The sequence below is a fragment of the Procambarus clarkii genome, chromosome 61, assembly GCF_040958095.1.
Source record: "Procambarus clarkii isolate CNS0578487 chromosome 61, FALCON_Pclarkii_2.0, whole genome shotgun sequence".
Lineage (NCBI taxonomy): Eukaryota > Metazoa > Arthropoda > Malacostraca > Decapoda > Cambaridae > Procambarus > Procambarus clarkii.
The window spans coordinates 16,703,702-16,724,111 of record NC_091210.1 but is presented as its reverse complement, the minus strand read 5'-3'; the positions used below and the strand labels follow the sequence as shown (position 1 = coordinate 16,724,111).

Sequence of the window (20,410 nt, the reverse complement as noted above, 5' to 3'; positions counted from 1 at the left end):
GCATGACTAGTCTTGTGGTCGTCGATGGTGATTTCTCACCTTGTTCTTTATGTATGTGTGTGTTCATGCTCTTCATGTATGTGTGGCCTTGTTCTTCATGTGTTTGTGACCTTGTTTTTCATGTTTATGAAGAACAAGGTTACCCTTGTTCTTGTGGCCTTTTACTTGTTGAAATGCATCCGGCTATGCTTTACAAAGTTGTACAGAGAACACAACATTTTAACAAATTAACGTGTTTGTGTTCGGGTGTTTGTGTTCGGGTGTTTGTGATCTGGTGTTTGGATGACACGACTTGATAATGGTTCAAGACGGACAGAAACGTCGTCGTTTCACCATCTGTTGGTGTGTGTGGTTTGGTCATCTTATTTGATGGTGATTGGATGATTCTTAGTGGGTTTCTTGGTGGTGATTGGCTGACTCTTAGTGAGTTACTTGGTGGTGATTGGCTGACTCTTAGTGGGTTTCTTGGTGGTGATTGGCTGACTCTTAGTGAGTTACTTGGTGGTGATTGGATGATTCTTAGTGGGTTTCTTGGTGGTGATTGGCTGACTCTTAGTGGGTTTTTTGGTGGTGATTGGCTGACTCTTAGTGGGTTTCTTGGTGGTGATTGGCTGACTCTTAGTGGGTTTCTTGGTGGTGATTGGCTGACTCTTAGTGGGTTTCTTGGTGGTGATTGGCTGACTCTTAGTGGGTTTTTTGGTGGTGATTGGCTGACTCTTAGTGGGTTTCTTGGTGGTGATTGGCTGACTCTTAGTGGGTTTCTTAGTGGTGATTGGCTGACTCTTAGTGGGTTTCTTGGTGGTGATTGGCTGACTCTTAGTGGGTTTCTTGATGGAGATTGGCTGACACTTAGTGAGTTACTTGGTGGTGATTGGCTGACTCTTAGTGGGTTTCTTGGTGGTGATTGGCTGACTCTTAGTGAGTTACTTGGTGATTGGCTGACTCTTAGTGGGTTTCTTGGTGGTGATTGGCTGACTCTTAGTGGGTTTCTTGGTGGTGATTGGCTGACTCTTAGTGTGTTTTTTGGTGGTGATTGGCTGACTCTTAGTGGGTTTCTTGATGGAGATTGGCTGACACTTAGTGAGTTACTTGGTGGTGATTGGCTGACTCTTAGTGGGTTTCTTGGTGGTGATTGGCTGACACTTAGTGAGTTACTTGGTGGTGATTGGCTGACTCTTAGAGGGTTTCTTGGTGGTGATTGGCTGACTCTTAGTGGGTTTCTTGGTGGTGATTGGCTGACTCTTAGTGGGTTACCTGGCGGTGATTGGCTGACCTTTAGTGGGGTACTTGATAGTGATAAGAATTTTGTTAGTAGATTAAAAAATGGTGTTTAGGTAACTTTTCAATGTGCATTAAGAACTCAATACTTTCAACAACTTCCTTATAAATATGTGGGACGTAACTAGACGACCTCATTTACCATTCGATAAAGAAATTGCTAAATTTCTGAAACTGGGACCTGATGAACCGAGCTGTGATTCCTACGTCAGATCTGTTGATCAGACCGTTAACCGAGCTGTGATTCCTACGTCAGATCTGCTGATCAGACCGTCAACCAAGCTCAGTCTGAGACTGTGAGTTGGACACAATTAACCTCCACTCTAGCTCAAAATGATTATAGAGAAAAATGTAATGTTGAGAATATATATTTTTGTAGTCCTGATGTTTTATCTTCTGGCATCACTTTTCGTTCTCATTTTTATATTTTTTCTTATTTTTCTTCTTCATATACACTTGTTCTGATACTTCCTCCTTTTTAAATACGACTCAGACATTGAAAAATTTGCCACTAATTATAATGCAGTTAAGGCCTTAGAAGATCCCCAGGAGGAAGGTGTCGGAAGAGTCATCCGGCAGCCAACTGGAACATGAACTCCAACCTTCTTGCCAGAAGCTTCACGTCCACCGTAACTGTTTCTCCATCTCCTCCCCGTCCTCCACTACTTTCCCACCGCCGTCATAACCTCGCTCCCCCAGTACACCGCCCCACCCATCTCGTCCCCCACAAACCCCGCCTTACCCAACCCCCGGGGCAAGCGCTGAGGTGGTGGACCAGTTGTTGCTGCCGTGGTCACTCCCTCTCGCGGCAGTGTCAAGGTCTCTCCTTTCCCTTTCAAAACCTAGTGATGCCACGACACTTTGGGCGAGTGAAGATCCGGTATATAAGCGGCCTGCGGTCGCCACTGGACAACACACTCGCTCCTCCACCTCAGCCAACAACATGGTCTACAAGGTAACGCCTCCCGTAGATAAGAACTCTTGCTACACTGAAACACACATAATGGACTCTAATAATCAAGGAAGTTATTCTAATACACAACTTCTTGGTTTCAGGTTTTCTTCGCGGTTGTCCTGGTGGTCGTGGCGTCGGCAGAGAAACTCCCCACCTACGGCCCTCCACCTCCCACTTACAACCCTCCAACTCCTTCCTACAACCCTCCTGTTCCCTCCTACAACGCTCCTGAACCAGTGGTACGTCCACACACACTGTCCTGAACACTTTAGTATAATTTGTACCCTACATAGCCATGTATATTTATGCTGACTAGATTTGTTTCATTAATAAGATATCTCTGGCCAGAAGCAACGATAACAACTTAAGATAAACTCATATACACCATCTTATATAATGCACTCGAGTGTTTTAATGTATTTTGTCTTGAACTCCCAGGGTCCTGCCCAGTACAACTTCAACTGGGCCGTGAAGGACGACTACTCCGGCAACGACTTCGGCCACGACGAAACTCGTAATGGCTACGACACTCAGGGATCCTATTACGTCCAGCTTCCCGACGGTCGCCTGCAGAGGGTTTCCTACACTGTGAACGGTGACTCTGGCTTCCTTGCTCAGGTTGAGTACCAGGGAGAAGCCCAGTACCCAGCCCAGCAGCCCAGCTACAAGCCCGCACCCACCTACCAGCCAGCACCCACCTACCAGCCAGCACCAACCTACCAGCCAGCCCCAAGCTATTCCTAATGTAGTCACCGATCACCGATAGAGTATTAGTATGTATCTAAATAGATGAAAAACAAAATCATAAGACTTTTTTAATTATAATCCATGACAAACATTAGTTACCCACTCAAGCAATTGTTCATTGCACACACAAGTGGATGTTTTACACTGGACGAATGTCCTGGACTTTCACTACAGGCCATATTGGAGTATTGTCCTGGACTCTCACTACAGGCCATATTGGAGTATTGTCCTGGACTCTCACTACAGGCCATATCGGAGTATTGTCCTGGACTCTCTCTACAGGCCATATTGGAGTATTGTCCTGGACTCTCACTACAGGCCATATTGGAGTATTGTCCTGGACTCTCTCTACAGGCCATATTGGAGTATTGTCCTGGACTCTCTCTACAGGCCATATTGGAGTATTGTCCTGGACTCTCACTACAGGCCATATTGGAGTATTGTCCTGGACTCTCTCTACAGGCCATATTGGAGTATTGTCCTGGACGTTCACTACATGGAATATTTTTGTATTATTCTGGACTCTCTACAGGCCATATTAGAGTATTGTCCTGGACTCTCACTACAGGCCATATTAGAGTATTGTCCTGGACTCTCACTACAGGCCATATTGGAGTATTGTCCTGGACTCTCACTACAGGCCATATTAGAGTATTGTCCTGGACTCTCACTACAGGCCATATTGGAGTATTGTCCTGGACTCTCACTACAGGCCATATTGGAGTATTGTCCTGGACTCTCTCTACAGGCCATATTGGAGTATTGTCCTGGACTCTCACTACAGGCCATATTGGAGTATTGTCCTGGACTCTCACTACAGGCCATATTGGAGTATTGTCCTGGACTCTCACTACAGGCCATATTGGAGTATTGTCCTGGACTCTCACTACAGGCCATATTGGAGTATTGTCCTGGACTCTCACTACAGGCCATATTGGAGTATTGTCCTGGACTCTCTCTACAGGCCATATTGGAGTATTGTCCTGGACTCTCACTACAGGCCATATTGGAGTATTGTCCTGGACTCTCACTACAGGCCATATTGGAGTATTGTCCTGGACTCTCTCTACAGACCATATTGGAGTATTGTCCTGGACTCTCACTACAGGCCATATTGGAGTATTGTCCTGGACGTTCACTACATGGAATATTTTTGTATTATTCTGGACTCTCTACAGGCCATATTAGAGTATTGTCCTGGACTCTCACTACAGGCCATATTAGAGTATTGTCCTGGACTCTCACTACAGGCCATATTGGAGTATTGTCCTGGACTCTCTACAGGCCATATTAGAGTATTGTCCTGGACTCTCACTACAAGGAATATTGGAGTATTATTCTGGACTATCACTACGAGCCCTGTAGTTCATGATCAGGATTAGACTACAATTCGTCATCAGGCACACACATATACTACACCCATCTCAACCCCATAGAAACTACCACACTCCCCAGCACCAGTGCCACTGCCAAAACTGGACGAACCATTGCCAAAACCGCAAACCCTGGATCAAGATGGAGAGGTTGTAGGGTGTTGGAGGGTTGTAAGAGGGTGCTGAAGGGGTTGTAGGAACTGAAGGGTTGTAGAAGGGAGCTGGAGGTTTGCATGAGTGAGTTGGATGGTTAAAAAAGGATAGTGGAGAAGACTTGAAGCAGCGTGCGTCTGCTAGTGAGACCATCATCTCGACCAGCAGACCAGACTCGTCCCAACAGACCAGACTCGTCCCAACAGACCAGACTCGTCCCAACAGACCAGACTCGTCCCAACAGACAAGACTCTCCCAACAGTAACGAACAAGTCTCTCAGTAGCGGTTATTATAACTACACATACAGTAATCAATAACTGCCAAGTTAGCACTATTCTGTGTGTGATAATAATTCGCCTTGTTAGCCATGTTCTCTGGAGAGGAAAAACACATGAAACTGATGTTCAACAATGAGTTCTCGATCTATATGTACTTGATACAAGTCACAATCGACTTGAGAATGGTCCAGGACGGACCGAAACGTCGTCATCCCTTCACCTTCTATTGTGTGATGATTGATTGATGAAGATTAAGCCACCCAAGAGGTGGCACGGGCATGAATAGCCCGTAAGTGGTACAATTTTTTTTCTCAGTATTCTGAGGTTGCATTTAACCATCAAGCTGTTATCGCTCGGAGGATACTGCTTCACAGTCTTTATGAGGGTGTCCAGCTGCTGGACACCTTTGTTGACCAGGAGAGTGGCTGTGTTGATGGCTTCAGGGTGGCCACTGCATGATTCAGGAACTCTTAAAGCTCTTCTAAGGTCATTGGTTGCTTCACATTCCAGAAGATAGTGAAGTAATGGCTTTTCTGTGACAGTTTGGCAGAAGATGCACTTTTTCTGTCGGGGTTCACCAATCTCCCAGTTGCATCTGTAACCTAGACGTAGTCTATATAACCTAACTGCTATTTCCCTGTGGATTCCTTTTGGGACATTTAACCTTTCTAATTTGGTTGCCTGAAGATACCATGTTGCAGATGGCGAACCTTCAGCTATTCTCTGGTGCAGGTAGGCTTTGTTGAGATGTGACAGTTTTTTGGTGATGATGTTTTTTATGTTCTCTAGGCTGGGTTGAATTGTTTTGTGGTCTGGTCCAACTATATATACTTGATACCGTCCGGTGTATGGAGGGAGCTGGTGGGTTGCCTTGTTGGCAATTGCACAAGAGTTTTTGATAACTTGTTGCAATAAAGATGTTATCATTGCTATATATAACTGACCCTTTGAGCAATTACAGCCATTCATCCATCACGCCAACTCCTAATCATGTATTATTATTTTTAATAGATTTGTATTCTTTATGCTCCGTTCATAGAGGGGAAATACAGTGAATGATTTCTGTCTCAACTCTGTCTATGTCAAGTATATATAGGCCGTGTTTGCTTATTTTGTTGGGAGTCAGTTTGTTCACTCCTTGCCGGTTATATTGTACTCTCTCTCCTCCCCCCCTGAGAGAGAGAGAGAGACAGAGAGAGAGAGAGAGAGAGACAGAGAGAGAGAGAGAGAGAGAGAGAGAGAGAGAGAGAGAGAGAGAGAGAGAGAGAGAGAGAGAGAGAGAGAGAGAGAGAGAGAGAGAGAGAGAGATATCCTTGGGTGTTACAAAATATGCAGTAAACTGTCGTATTAGAGGTGTTATTAAGGTTAATTGGCCCTCTGGCGAACCTTCGTCCGTGTAATAACGGATAAAGAGCTTCCTAAATCTGTGTCGTCCATCTTACGACGACTTTTTAATAGATAAAACTGAAGGATATTTTTGTCATTATCAACGAGAATGATTTATACTGTTATGATTTCACTCTTTTATCTTATTAATGTAAATGTAATACCAATATTAATGTAAAAATATCAATCTTTTGTATTATCTCACCAACCCATTGTATCTTCTTTCCAATAAATTATTATTATTATTATTATTATTAATGCAACATTTTTCATGCATGACAAGTTAAAAGGTAATTATAATTTTATCCTTTTGATGCTACAGGTTTCCAGTTCTTATGTTCGTATATTGCTTAGTTCCAGCTTAAGTTCTGATTGTCTCAAGTACCCATGATTGAACTTCGTTCTGATGCCCGCAAGTGCCCATGACTGAACTTCTGATGCCCTCAAGTGCCCATGACTGAACTTAAGTTCTGATGGCCGTAAGTGCCCATGACTTAACCCTGAGTTTTAGCGTCTAAGCTTATGTTCGAGATATATATTTGTCTTGCTATATCAACACTTAATCATATATTAATTGCAATCAGTAGACGCGTATGACTGTAGGTGCTAGTGTGATGATTTGAATGAGACGATTTTAGCATTATTTCCTCTCAATTTGGTGAGCATAATTCCCCAATAATTCACGTTCGATTTCTAGCCTTATAAAATACGTGATTTTTTATCATATTTTAATTTCTTTCAGTGAACGCTTTTTACAGTTCTTGAATGAGATTTGTTCAATGTTACTACATGCAGGAGATGGTAAATTCTGCATTAACAAATTCTTAATCACACTAAAATTGTTAAATTCCACATCTAAATTGTATATATTATAAGAGATGTTTGCTATACTATTGGTAAAAGACTCATAATATTAATTTTAAATGCTAAGATTATACAGCTAAACTTGAGAATTTCACCTCAAAGAAATTAAATCAATTCTGGCTCCATTATGGAAGTGAAGATACATTAAAAAAGACTTACAAAAATCATGTGATAAAATAGTATTATATAATTTATTAATTAAACCAACATTATAACTTACATATAAGAATAATTCGGTGACAATTAAATGGTTTAGAACATTCATCATCCAATTAAATAATTGATTGGAAATTGACTCCATTGAAGTAATCATCAATCTTGAAGGATTTGTAAATTTGTCTAAATAAATCCATACAATGAGAACTGGAGCTCAGGTAATTAGTTTACACCTGGGATGGCATTTAAGACACAGTAAAGTTATTGACATAATTTGTTTTGTATATACAAGAGTTCTTACATTCTTATACAGCCACTAGCACTCATAGCTAGTGCGGGCAAGTTCTTAATTCTAATATTCCTCCGAAATACGAGCCGCAAAATCGTTTAACAACTCGGTACCCTTTGGTAACTAGTTGTTAAATTTACTCTATTGGGTAAACAGAGGCTACATTTAAGGATTGGCGACCAGGATACGAACCCAGGCAGCTCATGAAATGCCAGGGGAGCGTCTTACCACTACGCCACTGAGACTGCTATATTCAGAGGAGCCTTACCACAGCCTGGTTGATACCTGGTTGATGGGGTTCTGGGAGTTGTGATACTGCCCAAGCCCGGCCCGAGGCCAGGCTTGACTTGTGAGAGTTTGGTCCACCAGGCTGTTGCTTGGAGCGGCCCGAAGGCCCACATATACCTGGTTGATGGGGTTCTGGGAGTTCTTCTACTGCCCAAGCCCGGCCCGAGGCCAGGCTTGACTTGTGAGAGTTTGGTCCACCAGGCTGTTGCTTGGAGCGGCCCGCAGGCCCACATATACCTGGTTGATGGGGTTCTGGGAGTTCTTCTACTGCCCAAGCCCGGCCCGAGGCCAGGCTTGACTTGTGAGAGTTTGGTCCACCAGGCTGTTGCTTGGAGCGGCCCGCAGGCCCACATATACCTGGTTGATTGGGTTCTGGGAGTTGTGCTACTCCCCAAACCCGGCCCGAGGCCAGGCTTGACTTGTGAGAGTTTGGTCCACCAGGCTGTTGCTTGGAGCGGCCCGCAGGCCCACATATACCTGGTTGATGGGGTTCTGGGAGTTCTTCTACTGCCCAAGCCCGGCCCGAGGCCAGGCTTGACTTGTGAGAGTTTGGTCCACCAGGCTGTTGCTTGGAGCGGCCCGTAGGCCCACATATACCTGGTTGATGGGGTTCTGGGAGTTCTTCTACTGCCCAAGCCCGGCCCGAGGCCAGGCTTGACTTGTGAGAGTTTGGTCCACCAGGCTGTTGCTTGGAGCGGCCCGCAGGCCCACATATACCTGGTTGATGGGGTTCTGGGAGTTCTTCTACTCCCCAAGCCCGGCCCGAGGCCAGGCTTGACTTGTGAGAGTTTAGTCCACTAGGCTGTTGCTTGGAGCGGCCCGCAGGCCCACATATACCTGGTTGATGGGGTTCTGGGAGTTCTTCTACTCCCCAAGCCCGGCCCGAGGCCAGGCTTGACTTGTGAGAGTTTGGTCCACCAGGTTGTTGCTTGGAGCGGCCCGCAGGCCCACATACCCACCACAGCCCGGTTGGTCCGGCACTCCTTGGAGGAATAAATCGAGTTTCCTCTTGAAGATGTCCACGGTTGTTCCGGCAATATTTCTTATGCTCGCTGGGAGGGTGTTGAACAACCGCGGACCTCTGATGTTTCCCGGTTGTTCAACCCCATAATCTAATGCCCCGTGACTCAGACAAGCCTGTTAGTCGTCCAGATGAGATCACAGAGCAAATATAGAAGAATAGTAGACAGTTGGTGAGGGACTATACGTGTGTATCCACCCTGGCAAACACCTACATTGACTTCAAAGTTGCTCATCCGGACGGCTGCCACTCACAGGGACTCAGCCAAGTCCATTAAGTACAGAGATCCGAGTCACCACTTCACTTTTGTCCCCATTGCTTTGGCGACACTTGGTGCCTGGAGTAAAAGTGCCACAAGTTTTTTGAAGCAACTTGGTTCTAAGGTAATCGAAACAATGCGAGAATCTAGAGCCTCTAGAGCCTTTTCCTGCATCTGAGCGTAGTATTACAGAGGGAAAACACACTATATTCATGGTTCCTCTTCGCCAACTGAGGCCTGAGCTGAGGAACCCGGCAGCCTGTGAGAAAAACTTTGTACCTTGAATGTAATCACATTGTAGTTTATTTTGAGCAATAAAGTTGAGTAATAAAGTTGAGTAATAAAGTTGAGTAATAAAGTTGAGTAATAAAGTTGAGTAATAAAGTTGAGTAATAAAGTTGAGTAATAAAGTTGAGTAATAAAGTTGAGTAATAAAGTTGAGTAATAAAGTTGAGTAATAAAGTTGAGTAATAAAGTTGAGTAATAAAGTTGAGTAATAAAGTTGAGTAATAAAATAATATAACAAAATTACAAATATATGAGGGCTGGAAGGACAAGACAATAAGGCACTTCCAAGCACTCCAGGTGTCATAGACACTTCACCAAGCACTCCAGGTGTCATAGACACTTCACCAAGCACTCCAGGTGTCATAGACACTTCACCAAGCACTCCAGGTGTCATAGACACTTCACCAAGCACTCCAGGTGTCATAGACACTTCACCAAGCACTCCAGGTGTCATAGACACTTCACCAAGCACTCCAGGTGTCATAGACACTTCACCAAGCACTCCAGGTGTCATAGACACTTCACCAAGCACTCCAGGTGTCACAGACACTTCACCAAGCACTCCAGGTGTCATAGACACTTCACCAAGCACTCCAGGTGTCATAAACACTTCACCAAGCACTCCAGGTGTCATAGACACTTCACCAAGCACTCCAGGTGTCATAGACACTTCACCAAGCACTCCAGGTGTCATAGACACTTCACCAAGCACTCCAGGTGTCATAGACACTTCACCAAGCACTCCAGGTGTCATAGACACTTCACCAAGCACTCCAGGTGTCATAGACACTTCACCAAGCACTCCAGGTGTCATAGACACTTCACCAAGCACTCCAGGTGTCATAGACACTTCACCAAGCACTCCAGGTGTCATAGACACTTCACCAAGCACTCCAGGTGTCACAGACACTTCACCAAGCACTCCAGGTGTCATAGACACTTCACCAAGCACTCCAGGTGTCATAAACACTTCACCAAGCACTCCAGGTGTCATAGACACTTCACCAAGCACTCCAGGTGTCATAGACACTTCACCAAGCACTCCAGGTGTCATAGACACTTCACCAAGCACTCCAGGTGTCATAGACACTTCACCAAGCACTCCAGGTGTCATAGACACTTCACCAAGCACTCCAGGTGTCATAGACACTTCACCAAGCACTCCAGGTGTCATAGACACTTCACCAAGCACTCCAGGTGTCATAAACACTTCACCAAGCACTCCAGGTGTCATAGACACTTCACCAAGCACTCCAGGTGTCATAAACACTTCACCAAGCACTCCAGGTGTCATAAACACTTCACCAAGCACTCCAGGTGTCACAGACACTTCACCAAGCACTCCAGGTGTCACAGACACTTCACCAAGCACTCCAGGTGTCATAAACACTTCACCAAGCACTCCAGGTGTCATAGACACTTCACCAAGCACTCCAGGTGTCATAGACACTTCACCAAGCACTCCAGGTGTCACAGACACTTCACCAAGCACTCCAGGTGTCATAGACACTTCACCAAGCACTCCAGGTGTCATAAACACTTCACCAAGCACTCCAGGTGTCATAGACACTTCACCAAGCACTCCAGGTGTCATAAACACTTCACCAAGCACTCCAGGTGTCATAGACACTTCACCAAGCACTCCAGGTGTCATAGACACTTCACCAAGCACTCCAGGTGTCATAAACACTTCACCAAGCACTCCAGGTGTCATAGACACTTCACCAAGCACTCCAGGTGTCATAAACACTTCACCAAGCACTCCAGGTGTCATAAACACTTCACCAAGCACTCCAGGTGTCATAGACACTTCACCAAGCACTCCAGGTGTCATAAACACTTCACCAAGCACTCCAGGTGTCATAGACACTTCACCAAGCACTCCAGGTGTCATAAACACTTCACCAAGCACTCCAGGTGTCATAGACACTTCACCAAGCACTCCAGGTGTCATAAACACTTCACCAAGCACTCCAGGTGTCATAGACACTTCACCAAGCACTCCAGGTGTCATAGACACTTCACCAAGCACTCCAGGTGTCATAGACACTTCACCAAGCACTCCAGGTGTCATAAACACTTCACCAAGCACTCCAGGTGTCATAAACACTTCACCAAGCACTCCAGGTGTCATAAACACTTCACCAAGCACTCCAGGTGTCATAAACACTTCACCAAGCACTCCAGGTGTCATAAACACTTCACCAAGCACTCCAGGTGTCATAAACACTTCACCAAGCACTCCAGGTGTCACAATGAAAACAAAAGCATTATTGTAATGAAATTTAATGATAATAAAACTGCCTATTAATACATATTTCTAAATGAGTTATATGCAACAGGAAATATCTCCGTGTCTTTATTGACAGAATCAAATGTTATAAGTCTGCTTGTGAAGAAGTTAAACATCTCAGGGAGAAGACTTTTGCCTTGAAGAACGGCTGGTTGGGCCGGGACTAGGCAGATTACTCAGTGTGGGACGAATGGTAGGGCCGGGCTTGAAGCTGGGAGTAGGTCGCATGGTAGAGCCAGGCTTGAAGCTGGGAGTGGGCTGGCTGTTGGGAGTAGGTCGCATAGTAGGGCCGGGCTTGAAGCTGGGAGTAGGTCGCATGGTAGGGCCAGGCTTGAAGCTGGGAGTGGGCTGGCTGTTGGGAGTAGGTCGCATAGTAGGGCCGGGCTTGAAGCTGGGAGTAGGTCGCATGGTAGGGCCAGGCTTGATGCTCTGGGTAGGCCGCACAGTACGACTGGTCTTCAGGCGAGGAGTAGGATGGTTGGCGGTGATTGGTCGTATAGTACGACTGGGCTTGATGCTTGGAGTTGTTTGACCGGCAGGGCCAGACTACAGTAAGAACATAAGAACATAAGAACAAGGTAACTGCAGAAGGCCTATTGGCCCATACGAGGCAGCTCCTATCTATAACCACCCAATCCCACTCATATACTTGTCCAACCCGCGCTTGAAACAATCGAGGGACCCCACCTCCACTACGTTACGTGGTAATTGGTTCCAAAAATCAACTACCCTGTTACCGAACCAGTATTTACCCAAGTCTTTCCTAAATCTAAACTTATCCAATTTATACCCATTGTTTCGTGTTCTGTTCAATAAAAAAAATAACACTGAAGTATACTGAAATTTTATAGTGAACTCTACGCAAAATAAACCGGATATCTGTCTCTTAACAGTCGCTATCATCAATCTAGTTTTAGAAGATCTAGATTTTTTTCTAGATTCTGTAAATAAACTTGATTTGATCATATTTTACATAGCGGAAGTAACGCCCGTACCGTAGAAGTTGGCGTAGTGCGTGAGGGAGGTGGAGAACGGGATGACAATCGGCTGTCAGCTGAGGCGACAGCCAGGACAGTGACCATGACAACAAAAACCTGTGAAAATAAAACATAAAAACCTTTGAAAAATAAGTCCATTGCTTTTTTGTATACGTCCTGAACTGCTTATAACAATAATAGCAAATCGTATGCTTCAAGGAACGCACCTTCAAAGCCATGCTGGTCTACGATATGGAGGAGAACTGGTGATCAGCATTTAATGCTTCAGCTTTATATAGAAGATGCTCCATTCATCCTTGTATGAGATCATCAGCCGTCTTGAGGGAGAGCCATGTCCTTGGTAATTACAGAAGCAACTATGAGAACTTGTCGAAGACAGTTATTAATAAATATAAATAAAGATAAAACACTTTCCTAAATCTTATTTGTATGCTACGAGTTCTCCCTCATACACCCAATGTTTGCATATTAAGAGTTCTCTCTCCTACACCCAGTGTTTACAAGTTAAGAGTTCTCCCTTCTACACCCAGTATTTACAAGCTACGAGTTCAACCTCCTACACCCAGTATTTACAAGTTAAGAGTTCTCCCTCCTACACCCAGTGTTTACAAGCTACGAGTTCAACCTCCTACACCCAGTATTTACAAGTAAGAGTTCTCCCTCATACACCCAGTGTTTACAAGCAAAGAGTTCAACCTCCTACACCCAGTGTTTACAAGTTAAGAGTTCAACCTCCTACACCCAGTATTTACAAGTTAAGAGTTCTCCCTCCTACACCCAGTGTTTACAAGTTAAGACTTCTCCCTTCTACACCCAGTATTTACAGACTAAGAATTCTCCCTCTCACACTCAAGGTTTATAAAATGAGAGCTCTCTTTCCCAATTTTTTCCTAAAATTTCTTTAAAAATTGACAAAAAGAAAAAACTGGGATCCTGGACCCTGGCTTTTCCCAGGACTCAGCAAGGCCGCTGGAAAGCAATTATTAAATCATTCCATTATTATGATCTGACAAGCGTCAAATTCGAAACCGTTTTTACCAATAATCGTTCGAATAAAGACTACTCACCCAACCTATCGAGACCAATCTTTATTAATCCGAGAAGGTACCAATATTACGGTGGTCTAAATTTTAATAAAGCTCCGAGACTTTGACTGCGTAGTTGATAGTGTTAAATCTGGAGGCAGATTGAATAACTACAGTCTGGTACAGGAAACATTGAAAATAATCTAATAAAGTTGACCAGACCACACACTAGAAGGTGAAGGGACGAAGACGTTTCGGTCCGTCCTGGACCATTCTCAAGTCGATAGATCTAATCTAATAAAGTATTATTAATATTTTGTTGAAGAAAAAACAATAAAATAAAATAATTATTAGCAATAATGAGTATTAATGATTAATGAAAAGAAAGTACATCTGAATAATAAAGTAAATACATCTGTTTGGAGATGTGGAGAGGGGGGGGGGGGCCTGCTGCTTGGGTAACAGCTTCTCCCCCGAATCAACCTACCCTGGCTTTGCACCCTGGTGAGACCACTCCAGACCAGGCCGACACCAGAGTGCAACTCCATAGTCTCCTGAGACTGATGGATGCCTACTATATCTGTTAGAAACTAAAATGCTCTCAATAAATCTATAAAACTAGCGTACAAAAGCCGCGTTCTTATCAAATAAATTATCAAACCTATAATTGGCAAGGTCATCAATATCTTGTGTGTCAATGATGATGATGAAGGTGCCTCAGTAGGGGAGATGCCACAGCGGGGGAGATGCAGACTCTAGTATATAAGGCCTCAGCACTAGTTGCTGAACATCAGTCACGTCCTATCCTCCCCATACAGACATACACCATGGCTCCCAAGGTATCTTCTCATAATCATACGAGCTGATAATATTGTCATTATTTAACGCATTTTTAAATCAATGGACATGTTCGTTTATAATCTTATATTTAACTATTTGCAGGTTTTCATTGTGGCCATCCTCGTAGCGGTCGCCTCAGCTCAATACATTCCTTCCTACAATTCTCCACCTCCCTCCTACTACCCTCCAACTCCCTCTTACAACACTCCAACTCCCTCCTACTACCCTCCAACTCCCTCTTACAACACTCCAAGCCCCTCCTACTACCCTCCAACTCCCTCTTACAACACTCCAAGCCCCTCCTACTACCCACGAACTCCATCATACAACACTCCTCCAACGGTAAGTTCCTAACTTGCCTTCGGATACAATGGTAAACAAACTATTGTTTATCAAATATTCCATCATATTCCGAAAAGCAAGTCGTCGTTAGTAGCTGTAAACAAAAATATATCCGAAAATATATTGTGCTCATTAGATCTTTGTTGATAGGTCTTCGGGATTATAATTCTCTATTGTCTTTACTACACAGGACATTGCACAATACCAGTTCCAGTGGGCCGTGAAGGACGACTACTCCGGCAACGACTTCGGCCACGACGAAACTCGTAATGGCTACGACACTCAGGGATCCTATTACGTCCAGCTTCCCGACGGTCGCTTGGAGAGCGTCTCCTACACTGTGAACGGTGACTCCGGCTACGTCGCTCAAGTGGAGTACCAGGGCGAGGCTCAGTACCCAGCCTACCAGCCTAGCTACCAGCCCGCCCCGACCTACAGGCCCACTCCAAGCTACAAGCCTGTACCGTCCTATGGACCCACTCCAAGCTACAAGCCTGTACCGTCCTATGGACCCACTCCAAGCTACAAGCCTGTACCGTCCTATGGACCCACTCCAAGCTACAAGCCTGTACCGTCCTATGGACCCACTCCAAGCTACAAGCCTGTACCGTCCTATGGACCCACTCCAAGCTACAAGCCCATACCGTCCTATGGACCCACTCCAAGCTACAAGCCTGTACCGACCTATAAGCCCACTCCAAGCTACAAGCCTGTTCCGACCTATAGGCCCACTCCAAGCTACAAGCCTGTACCGACCTATAAGCCCACTCCAAGCTACAAGCCTGTACCGACCTATAAGCCCACTCCAAGCTACAAGCCTGTTCCGACCTATAAGCCCACTCCAAGTTACAAGCCCTCACCCAGCTATAGTTAACTTAATTGAATAATTCTCATTGTAACTCGCCTTATAGGAATAAGTTGACGACATATATACAACCACCAAATTATTTATTTCAACAATCTGATGCATATAACATAAAAATTAAATTGTTTGCAGTCGCTCAAACTTTTTCTTACCAGAACAAATGCTAACATATATTAACAAGGACAATTTCTAACGTATAAAGAGCTCTTGTATTTTACACAGAGATGAGAGCACCTTTAAATTAGACACACCCGAGGAAGACTTGAAGAGTCTTCTCAGGACATGTTCAAAGGAACATGTCCTGAGACCACAAACTTCTAGTGTGTGGTCTGGTCAACATGCTCAAAGGAAGCTTCTTTCATCAGTCCGTAAGATAACACGTATCTTACGGACCGACAGGCCGTAATCAGAGGCACGATATCCAGGCCGTAATCAGAGGCACGATATCCAGGCCGTAATCAGAGGCACGATATCCAGACCGACATCAGAGCGCAACTCCATAGTCTCCTGAGACTGATGGATACCTCCTACTATCTTCAGGAAAAAAACCCATACACAATAGCTGGTCTGTTAATTTATACCTGTTCCAACCATTAACGATAAGATGTGCACTTGAGAGTAGTTCTCTTGCCTTCGTTCTCGACTCACAATCGGGGATCCCGACTTTGTTTTCCGGCCAGAACAGAAATATTTAGGCACGTTTCCTATCACCTAATGGATCTGTTCACCTAGCAGTAAATAGGTACCCGGGGAGTTAGGTAACTTGTGGGGTTTGCACCCTGGAGATGGTCAGTAGTTCCACCTTGGTGGGTGGGGGGGGGGGGGACCTCGATACAAGCCAAAATTATATGTGCACATTCTTCCTGTCCCCGACACAGGGATTATTATATATATGTTTGTGTAGAAAACTACTGGTTGGAAAAACAAGATCCAAACATTTGTTAAAATTGAAAATTAGCTACAAAAACTAGAATTGCCTTAAAGGGAATAAGACAATTGCTTAAGACAACAATAAACTAGCTAAAGAGAATGACAAAAAAGTAGCTAAAGATAATCATGTATAGAAAATGAGAAATATCGTAGTTTTTCCATAAAACTTTTTGTAAAATTTTATATACATGATCGTTAAAGTTAAAAAAAGAACGAGGTAATGTAATAACAAAAGTCTTGATCAAAGAGAAGGAAATATATTTAGAAGAGAGTTTGAAGAGAGAAAAATTATACCAGAAGTTATAAAGAAAATGGAGCTTTACCAATATCTTCAGGGGAAACCTCAATATTAGCACAAGACACACAATTCTGTCGCAAAGGAATGATACCAGAGGAACCACCTGATATTGCTACACTCAGAATAAAGACACGTTGATACAGCTTCAAGGGGCAGGGTGAAGGGAGGTATTAGGGGTCAGGGTAAAGGGATGCTCACAAATTATAATTATTAACGACGATTCAATGTTTAGCCTTACAGGAAGCCCTGTGGGAAGTCCGTGAGGTTAGCCCTGTGATTAGCCCTGAGGAGTAGCCCTGGGGGTAGCCATGCAGGGTAGCAATGAGGGCAGCAGTGATGGTGACCAAAGGGGTAGCCACGAGGCCTCACCATAGGGAAACCCTGTGGGAAGCCCTGAGGGAAGCCCTTTGGGTAACCCGAAGAGAAGCCCGGGGAGAAGCCACGAGGACAGTTCTGAGGGCAGCACTGAGGACAGAAATGAGGACAGGCCTGAACACAGCAATGATGACATTCATGTGGGAAGCCCTGAAGGAAGCCCTCAGGGATACCTGAGGGGGTGTTGTGGGGGGAGGGATCAGGGTGAAGGGATGGGTCAGGGTGAAGGGAGGGGCCAGGGAGGAGGGAGGGATCAGGGTGAAGGGAGGGATCAGGGTGAAGGGAGAGATCAGTGTGAAGGGAGGGATCAGGGTGAAGGGAGGGGCCAGGGAGGAGGGAGGGATCAGTGTGAAGGGAGGGATCAGTGTGAAGGGAGGGATCAGTGTGAAGGGAGGGATCAGTGTGAAGGGAGATGTATACCTCCTTCATCAACACCTTCACAAGCAGCCTAAGCAGTTTCACCAGCAGCCTGAGCCGCTTCAGCACCCACACGCCGGCACAAACCAGCGCAACACAAGCGAAAGTGAAGGGGTCGGCAGTAACCGAGGGGCTCTTCCGGTCGCCACAGTCACCTTCCTGCAGCGTCTCCTGCAGGTAGGTGACCGTCTTCCGCAGGTGCACCAGACGGGCGTACGGCCCCAGGACCGGCACCCAGCTCCACCTTACCTTAACCTTCAGATAATTGGGTACCAAGCCTCCTACGAGCGGCAGAGAGGCGAGGCACCTCCAGAAAACATCAGTTTTCCAAATGGAAGTTTGGTCGTCCATCACACGCTCCGGAGCCACCAGGTGCCTCATGATTGGCAGGGAACTGAGCCAGATCTGATTGGCAAGCCTGGTTTTCTGCTTAGCCATGATCAGGCGCTGAGATTGACGGTAGTACGAGGCGCTGAGCGCCTCAAAGTAGAGGCAGCCTGTGACTAGGATAAACAGAAGGCTGGAAGCACGGACCAGTATGTAGTCTATCTTCCAACGACCTTCTCTGGCCTTCTCTGTCTGCAGGCGGGTGACCTGCCTCCGGAAGTGGACCAGGCGCATCACTGACCCGACGTAGGGGAGCCAGGTCCACTGGCTGACGGGAACCTTCAGATGGTCGGAGACTAGGCTTCCCGCCAGCGGCTGCGAGGCGAGCCAGCTCCAGAATAAGCTGCTGCCCTTCAGCCTGGTCTTCTTCGGCTCCTGCTGGGGATCCGGGTCCATCCCCGCCTGCTGGGAAGTCTGGTCCATCCCCGCTTGCTGTGGTCTTGCCTGCTGAGGTACCAGGTCCAGCTGATGGATAGCCTGGTCCATGACTAGACTCTGGTACAAGCTGAAGTACGCACTGTTGTGGAACTCGAAGACGAGCCAAATCAAGGTGAATATCCACAACATTATACAAATATATTTGTAACGCATACACCATCACCTTATACGTAATGACGTGATATAAATTGTTTGAGATGTATGTGTTATGGGGAAGTGAGATGAGAGTTAACATGTAACTTAGCCTCAGTAGGAGTTCTTAGTTACACTAGTCAGTGTATAAACAATTACTGGCGTATTAGTTAACTATTGATTATTGTGTAATAGTTATGCATGTGGGAGATGTGTCTCCCACCACCTGTGGGAGAAGCAGTCTCAAACACCACCAACTGTGGGTGAAGCAGTCACAAATATGAGACTACATCTTTATTGTACCACAGTTTCCGTTCAACTGGCGATCCCGGTCCTCTCTCCGCCTTGTCCATGATGCTCAAGAACTTTGAATCATCCTCGAACTTCATAATGTCCCCCTTTCCATCACGCATATCTGAATACCGTATATATATATATATATATATATATATATATATATATATATATATATATATATATATATATATATATATATATATATATATATATATATATATATATCAGCAACAGATCGACAGAATTTATCTACGAAGATCCCCACACAGCGTCAAGTTATTGTTGTTTTAAATTTAGCTATTCAGAACGAAGTGTCCATGTAGCACGGGCTATAGTGAGCCCGTAATGGAGTTCGGTTATTCACGACAACCTTGTTACTGTGATATTTGGGTCAAAGTTTTAAATGGAGGTGGGGATTCCACCTGTTTCTTTTTCGTTTCTGTTTAGCGCACTGGTATTAGTCTTGTTTTAATAACATTATCTCTGTGGCGGATGTAGATGCACAGTGTTCACTAGTTTGTCTCATTCTTTAACTGCTTTTCTAATCATTGTAGTCGCTGTGGAATTTGCATCTAATGCAGCTGTTGTCGTTGGATTAATGTTGAGTTTCATGAGCAGAGCTTCAGTTGATTCACATTCCAGTAAGTAATACAATAGTGGCGCCTCTGCATCTGTTCCACAGATATGACACTCTTTAACTATTAGGTTTATTACCTCCCAGCAGCACTTGTACCCACGTCTGAGGCTTTGTATGGCTACTGCAATGTCTCTGGATATCTTTATGCCAAGCTTGAGAAAGTAGTACTCAGTGGCTTGTTCGTACTACATCGCGGTGGATCTTCCTTCCCAGCGAACATATATTCATATATATGTCTAACCTACGCTTGAAACAATCAAGGGATCCTACTTCTGTTATAAGAACATAAGAACAAAGGTAACTGCAGAAGGCCTATTGGCCCATACGAGGCAGCTCCTATCTATAACCACCCAATCCCTCTCATATACATGTCCAACCCGCGCTTGAAACAATCGAGGGACCCCATCTCCACTACGTTAAGCGGCAATTGGTTCCACAAATCAACAACCCTGTTACTGAACCAGTATTTACCCAAGTCTTTCCTAAATCTAAACTTATCTAATTTAAACCAATTGTTTCGTGTTCTGTCTTGTGTTGATAATTTTAATACCCTATTAATATCCCCTTTGTTATATCCATTCATCCACTTGTAAACCTCTATCATGTCACCCCTAACTCTTCGCCTTTCCAGTGAATGCAACTTAAGCTTTGTTAATCTTTCTTCATATGAAAGATTTCTAATTTGGGGAATTAACTTAGTCATCCTACGCTGGACACGTTCAAGTGAATTTATATCCATTTTATAGTACGGCGACCAAAACTGAACTGCATAATCTAAATGGGGCCTAACCAGAGCAAGA

The 20,410-nt window shown here is 44.8% G+C and overlaps 4 protein-coding genes across 4 annotated transcripts; 3 read left to right on the top strand and 1 right to left on the bottom strand.

Moving 5' to 3' along the window:
- Positions 1–2,189: 2,189 nt before the first annotated feature.
- On the top strand, positions 2,190–3,041 carry LOC123774329 (cuticle protein 7-like). Its single transcript, XM_045768500.2, has 3 exons — positions 2,190–2,233; positions 2,335–2,472; positions 2,672–3,041. The coding sequence occupies exons 1-3, from the start codon at positions 2,222–2,224 to the stop codon at positions 2,975–2,977; spliced, it is 456 nt and encodes a 151-aa protein (XP_045624456.2). The 5' UTR covers positions 2,190–2,221; the 3' UTR covers positions 2,978–3,041.
- Positions 3,042–9,260: 6,219 nt separating this feature from the next.
- On the top strand, positions 9,261–11,615 carry LOC123774212 (DNA-directed RNA polymerase II subunit RPB1-like). The gene is made up of 2 exons (XM_069308021.1): positions 9,261–9,309; positions 9,592–11,615. The coding sequence occupies exons 1-2, from the start codon at positions 9,261–9,263 to the stop codon at positions 11,613–11,615; spliced, it is 2,073 nt and encodes a 690-aa protein (XP_069164122.1).
- Positions 11,616–11,746: 131 nt separating this feature from the next.
- On the bottom strand, positions 11,747–12,845 carry LOC138354137 (putative uncharacterized protein DDB_G0290521). The gene is made up of 3 exons (XM_069308020.1): positions 12,834–12,845; positions 12,625–12,723; positions 11,747–12,175 (listed from the first exon to the last, which is right to left on the bottom strand). The coding sequence occupies exons 1-3, from the start codon at positions 12,843–12,845 to the stop codon at positions 11,747–11,749; spliced, it is 540 nt and encodes a 179-aa protein (XP_069164121.1).
- A 113-nt stretch (positions 12,846–12,958) lies between these two features.
- On the top strand, positions 12,959–16,697 carry LOC123774213 (DNA-directed RNA polymerase II subunit RPB1-like). The gene is made up of 3 exons (XM_069308019.1): positions 12,959–12,967; positions 14,595–14,834; positions 15,004–16,697. Exons 1-3 carry the CDS (start codon positions 12,959–12,961, stop codon positions 15,706–15,708), a joined length of 954 nt encoding a protein of 317 aa, XP_069164120.1. The 3' UTR covers positions 15,709–16,697.
- Positions 16,698–20,410: the final 3,713 nt, after the last annotated feature.